Consider the following 6,670-nt stretch of genomic DNA (forward strand, 5'->3'; position numbering starts at 1 on the left):
CAGCTGCCGGGCTTGCCGGCAGGATTTCCTCCGCCTGCTGTAACGTGTCCCCCGAGCTCACGTGGAGCAGCCGGAGGGCAGGGGCCACGCAAGTGCCTCGGAGGTAAATCCCCCCGCCCGCGTCCGTGCTCCCCCCAACAAAAACCACGCTGCCCTTTGGAGCGTGGCCATGTGCTGGCTCCGCAGCCCAGGCGAAGGCGCTGCCGGGAGAGCCAGGCCTGAGGCCAAGGGGGGAGTGACTCAAGAAATGCCCCTTTTCCTCCATTTTCTTAGTGCGTTTAACCCTGTGTGCTATTTTAGCACCACACGCCCAAAGCGACGTGCTCACGAAAGATGGCACATCCCCGTCGATGTGCAGAAAGCCTCTGCTCTTGAGCACGCAAGAGGGATTTGGAGCTGGTTTGACACCCCGAAGCCACCTTTGCTCCCTCGGTCAGGCTCCGGGCAGAAGCTCGGCCGGCGCCACCACCCCTCTCCAGCTGGCTGCTGTCTTGTTTTCCTGCGCCGCGCTCCACCGCTGACCTAAAGGCAAGAGGAGGAAGCTGTTTATCTCATGCCTGAGCTATAACTCAGGACTCAATATCCTCACCTCCTCTGCAACCGTGTTCCCAACCCAGCCGGCACCCCGCCTGGGTTTTTTGGGGATGCCACCGGGATCAGCAGTGGGAGAAGGAAGCCGGCGCATCGCTCCTGTTCTCGCAGGGGGATGCCGGGGACACGCGGGAAGGGGACATTTGGGGTGCTCACCTCCCACCCCTAGGGCCCTCGGTCCTGCCGTGGCCACGAAGCCCGGCGGGTGGGAGGCAGACGGCAGCTCAGAGCTCCGCAGGCAGCTCGCAGGCAGGGCAGAACAGATTTTACCACTGGGGTCTAACCCAGCATGGGCAAACTGTGTTAGCAGCAAATTTAGGATTTCCTCTGTGAAAACCAGAACTGCAGAGGTGGGAGGAAAGAGGGATGCTGACGCTTTGGCTCCTTAAATCCTGATTTCAAAGCGCGGTTTGAAAAGCAGCTCTAATTTGGAGCTTTCGCTCGCCACCGAGGTCCGACTCGTTCCACGTGGGCTGCGTTCTACGGCGATATTCAATTACTTCGCAAAGCAGCGACCTTTACGTGTGCCCCCAGCCACACCACCTTCCAGGAAGCATTTCTACGACGTCCTCTCCCGCCCGTTACTGGAGGCTCCTGGGGGCAGGAGTCCCGTCCACCTGTTAACGGCAGGCTCGTGACCTGGCAGCGGGACACTTTGCACCAGCCGATCAGGAACCAGGGGAATTTTATTGAAACACAAACACTGGAGAGCAGTACAAAAATAACTTAGTTTGGTTTGCATCGAAGTCCGTTATCCAAAAGGTACCTGACATAAAAATGTACAAAAATAATTTAGAATATAAAAGTTCCATATTTCTAGTAAAAGCCTTTTGCACACACACCAGTATTTTACCGTATCCTTGGCCTGTATTTACACAACCACCTTGGGCACACACATTCCTCTAAAATCAGCAAATTATGCTTGCCACCAACCAGTTTTGAAAGGCCACTGGGGAGGGAGCTCATCTTCCTCCCCATCTGCAGCACAAGCTGGCAGGGAGGCAACAATTCTCCGGGATGGCAAATTCCTAATGGTCTCCATCCTTTGGCTGACGAAAAAGGAGGTGTCTCAAAATGGGATGCTTTGTGTTTACTCAAAGAAAAGGTTAATTAAGAGAAATTTCACATGAATAAATCCCCCAAATAGAGTACCTGGAGACCAGGTAACAGCTGATCGGTTACCCGAAGCCGTGAGTCTCATGGGGGACCTGCCCTTGCAAAACACACGGTCTCTCGGCTCCCCTTGGTTGACCACCAGCCTTTAAGTCCCTCTGACGGGATACCAACTAGGCGTGTTAAAAATCAGAGCCTGAAACCTACGGCTTCCATCTCCTCTTCCCTGGAGGACCCAGCATTTGCCGATGCATTGGGCTGTGCCTCAGGCCTGACAGCTCGTGGCCCGTGGCTCATCGCTGCAGACGGCCTCTCGCCAACGCTATTCCTTCTTGGTCAGCTGAGCAGAGAAAATCCTGGCGATTCTTTTGGTTTCCTCTTCCGAGAGATCAGCCGCGGGCCTGGGACGATTTGGCCTTCGGTACGGGATGCCCCCCGGTACTGCTCCGCTTCTGCCCTGCGGAGAGAAGGAACAAGACGTCAGAGCCCTGCCAGCTCTGCCCCGCGCCTGTTTTCTGAGCGCAGCAAACCACGGGGTCGTGTAGCATGCGAGAAGTTGGATACGCAGGAAAAAACCCTCATGATGTGTTTTCTGTTGCTCACTGGTTCTCCTCGAAGGGGTTTTTCCTCTTGTTCCCTAGAGAGAACTGTTTGGAAACAAGACCTGTTTCTTCCAATTGTTTGGAAAAAAAAAAAAAATCCACGACGGTGAAATATTTCCCCGCCCAACACAATATTAGATGCCGCAATGCTGTTCTTTCTCAACGCTGCAGAAAGCAAAAGCTAAAAACCAAAATCAGAAAGGCCCAAACCACAGACTCCGGCTCTGGCAAGTGAACTGTGAATTTGTGAAGGTCTGTCCTCAGCCAAAAGTCTTCTGGTAGGAAGCCAAAGGAATTAAGCAGCGTATTCACCAGGCTCTGACTCTCTGAATTTTGGTTTTCAATTATTATTTTATTTTTAATTTGCAGAACCCTAAAAAACAAACCACCTTGCAAGGGAGAGGCAAGGCTCCCACACAACAAACCCAAGCCTGCTGACAAACTAGATGGGCCACTCTAGTTGCCTGCAGGGACCCCTGAGAAGCAGCCCATGAGATGAAAAGCACCGTTTTAAGCATTTTAACATCATCCTTGGTTTGCACCCATCCTCCCAGCAGTCAGGCTTCCTCCCAGACCTTACAGTAGCACCGAAGACCGATGATTTCAGTGTCCAAAGAAATTTGTGTTTCTCCACAACCAGTTCAGAGCCAGGTTGTGCCCGTGAAGCACCAAGAGATTTGAGATCTGGCTTCAGCTGCCTCCAGAGGGTAAAGCAAGTGGTTCTAGGCCACGCTGCTCGTTAGCTGTGGGGCCAGGAAGGTCTCCTGGCGAGCCGGGTTGATTTGGAAAGCCGATACGCCGGTCTGGCCGTTCGCCTACATCGCTGGGCTGCTTCTCCATCCCAGCAGGGCTCAGCCTCGCCGGGCACAGCTGCAGTGGGAAGGTCTCCTAAGGTGATCAGCTCCCTCCCACAAGAAACAGCACCAGGATCCTGTTCCTGTGTGCTCCCCGCTTTGATGTACACCGTTTGGGGAGGGAAATGGCTTTTTTAGGAATAAGCGGGTTTGGAGATTTCTTGTGTTTGGTTACCCGCACTTTACAGGCTCGGATGACGAACACACTGAGTGCTAGCCCTCTGACAGCATCACTGGTGAAGACTCTTATGGGAAAATAGTCTGCAGATAAAAAAAAACACACGCTGATCTATACATCCTGGGTGTACCCGTGTTTGCTAGAGCCAGGGCAAAGCACGAGAGGCTAACTGTAAGCTAATTTAACATCAGCTACAATTTCTGCAAACAGACAAGACCAAGAGAGGCTGTAATCACAGGCCAAGATTTCCTAAAGGATCATTTTCAGGTGCGCTGACCCAGCCTGCTCCCGAGCAGCCAGATTCGGGAGAGAGACGGATCCACGCTCACACAGACGATGGGTTTGGTCGCTGGCCGGCTGGTTAATAAAAAGGACGACAAGGGTGGGAACAGCTCGTGTGGTTTCACATCCAACAATGCAGAAAAGGCTTGCGACAAGCTAACTATAAATTCCTATGCCCTAAATACCATCTCCCAGTTTCATACGGCTAATTGTGTAAATGATGTAAATAGTGCTGCAAAAGACTTGAAACTGTACCCAGGAAAACCGCTAAGGGCGATAATACTTTAAAACACTGCCCATTTTTATCACACTGAAAAAACATACATGCATATTTATGAGAATCCTTGCTTTGTTTTTCTTTCTTTTTAACACTGCTCTAGGATGATTTTCCAAAACCAAAACATAAGAGAAGCCGAGAGAGATTAAATGCAGACCTGGCAACGTTAGAAGCTTAAAAACCAGCAGAGATGTTCCCTGGCCAAACCACCTCCCTTTGACAGCGTATTCTGCTCAAGGTTGCCCAGAGAAGACCGGGTCAGTAGCTTATTCTTCCCACACCGTTTTCTGTGCCAACTGTCTATGAAAGAGCTGAAACATTAGTACTGGCTGGAGAAGGACAGTAACCAGCTCACGCTGGCTCTGTGCTGGTCCCTGATCTCTGTACGGCATTCATAAGCAGTTCATAGAGAAAAATGTTCAAAGTGAAAGCTCAGAGGACTGGCAAAAGGCTTCTGGTTTTAGTGTATCACAGTGTTTGCTTCTGAAAACCAGTTTTCTGTATTTGCAAAGAATTGGTATGGACCGCCCTATCCCTCAGCCCAGGAAGGTCTGTAACTGTAACAAAACAAAAAAAAACCCAGGGAATTCTGGCCCTTAAATCCAATATGCTGGTCAAATTGTGGCTAAACAACCCCGTGCCGCTTCTCTGCACTGGCACGGTACTTCAGAAACTCTCCCTTCCTTCCAGGAATCTGTGACGAAGCTCTGACGAGCGCCTTGTTCTACTCTGAAGCAGGCTACACCACCAACAGACCTCAAAAAGACTGTCTGCACAACTACGTGCGTGTGAAAAGCTTGCAGGAACTAACTGCAATACTAAAACAGAAGCAGGTTTACACCGTAGCGATGGCTCTCTATCAAATCCCCCAAACCCTGTTTCAAAGGGTCATGAAGCTGCACTTCTTACCTCTCACAATTCCCCTCTCACGTGTACCTGCGCTAGCCACGTCTTGGTGCACAGCGAGGAACTGAGAGACACCAACTCACGTTTTGAACGTAAGGAATAAACGCAGTTGGCTTTCACCGACCCAACAGGACATTTCTGTTGAATTGCAGTGGGAGCAGCTGTAAGTCCTGCAACTCAGAGGGGAAGGTAGTGTATCACATGGGATAAGGTAAGGGAAAACAGAAAAGGAAAATTGCCTTGAGAATCCCAGACCCACCTACCATCCCAGAGACAGCACAGCTGGCTATTTGTGCAGAAATGAAGGGACTTTTTTTTTTTTTCGGCTTGCACTAACCCAGTGACCCACAACAGCTATAAAATAAGCTTCCCCTGGTTCTAAGAATTTTAAAAATTGATTCTAAAGGAGAAATTAAATGAGATTTTCTCCTTTGTTCTTAGAGTTAACAATCCAGAGGTGCCACAGTACTTGTCCTGCCTCAGGTGAAGCCAGGGGCACGTCACAAACTGAGTTGTTCCTGATCTGGTGCAGAAAATGCTGCCCCTCCCTCACATTTTGCCATCAGCGCAATAACATACCCTAAAAGAGCTCTGTACTCTAAAAGTGAAAATACAACAGAAGAGCAGGTGTCTGCTGCTATTAGATGACACCGAAGGGATGGAGAGCAGGTTGTACGCTCCTGACTGTCAGTAAACAAGGTGTGCTTGGAAAACGTACCACTTGCAGGCTAAAAAACTCCTCCTCCTCCAATTTTCATACTGCTGTGTCCATCTGCAGCAACACGGAGGTGTTAAGATGCACACATCTATCCCAAGGACCTTCCTAAAAATGAACTTCCAGCTGTAGGAAAGGTTTAGCAGCTCTTCTTGCTGCTCTTCTACATGCATGGGTGTGAATCAAAATGAGAGAAGTTTAAAAGCGCAATTAACACTCCCCGCTCGCACAGATGATCAGAAGCCTTATGAAATTACATTTGCAGGCTTAGCTTCACCAACAGTTTTGGGATACAGCTACAGGGAAGAGCTACACTTCTATACTTACCTCTGTATAAAGCTATTTTTCTTTGAAATATGCAAATTCCTCCCACATATAACATTCAGCAAGACATTCTAGCCTCAACGCTGCGCTTTTAAGATGCTCCTTTGATACATCAAATGGGCAGTTTCAAACAGTCAGAGTTCTAACCCTCTGCATAGTTTTGAGAGCACCCATCTGAAATGTCGTGTTTACACCACTCCTTGCCTCCAAAACAGGCTCTGTCAGTTCAGACTCCGACCTGAGCACAAGCAGTGCCTGTCCTGGGTTTCTCCCTCTCTGTCTCTAAGCCAATGCAGTCACAGACTCCCAGTATCGGATGCTCAGCGACGAAGCACCCACATTTAATCTGAAAGATGCAAGAGGAAAGAGGTCGTATGCACAGAAGATCACGCTTCACTTTTCTTTTTATAGAAATAGCAGTGATAGGGCAGGACACTTAAACCAGCTGAGGATTATCTAATTGCCGTGTGCCAGAGATTGGAGTAAAGCAAACAGATTTATCAGCATTTTATAGGTCTTGGGGGGATGGCTTATTTCGAGGTAAAAGAATTTTGGTAATGGAGGCAGAGGACTTTTCAGCCCTATGGCTCAGCGAGTCTAATGGCTAGTTTTGTTTGTGCAGAGTGACGAAGGAATGAAAACAGATCTGTGTTAAGAGGCGACAGCCTACCCCTGGAGTGACCTTGCACCTACTTCTGCTTTCTGGACAGGAAAAGGTTTATATCAAAACATGGATCGCAGCCAGCAACTCCAAAACACAGTTGTGAAGAATACAGCCACCTTTTCTTCTTTTTCTGATCGTGAAAATGAAAGAGAACATTTCTGTTC

General features: G+C 49.4%; 1 protein-coding gene across 1 annotated transcript in view; it reads right to left on the reverse strand.

Moving 5' to 3' along the window:
- Positions 1 to 2,026: 2,026 nt before the first annotated feature.
- C2CD3 (C2 calcium-dependent domain containing 3) overlaps positions 2,027 to 6,670 on the reverse strand; it is a gene marked incomplete at its 5' end in the record, with an annotated part of 37,996 nt that continues 33,352 nt past the window's right edge. Inside the window, 1 exon segment of the mRNA XM_009701585.1 lies at positions 2,027 to 2,161. Coding sequence (XP_009699887.1) covers positions 2,027 to 2,161 — 135 coding nt within the window.

Source organism: Cariama cristata, unplaced genomic scaffold (genome assembly GCF_000690535.1).
Source record: "Cariama cristata isolate BGI_N322 unplaced genomic scaffold, ASM69053v1 scaffold8046, whole genome shotgun sequence".
Lineage (NCBI taxonomy): Eukaryota > Metazoa > Chordata > Aves > Cariamiformes > Cariamidae > Cariama > Cariama cristata.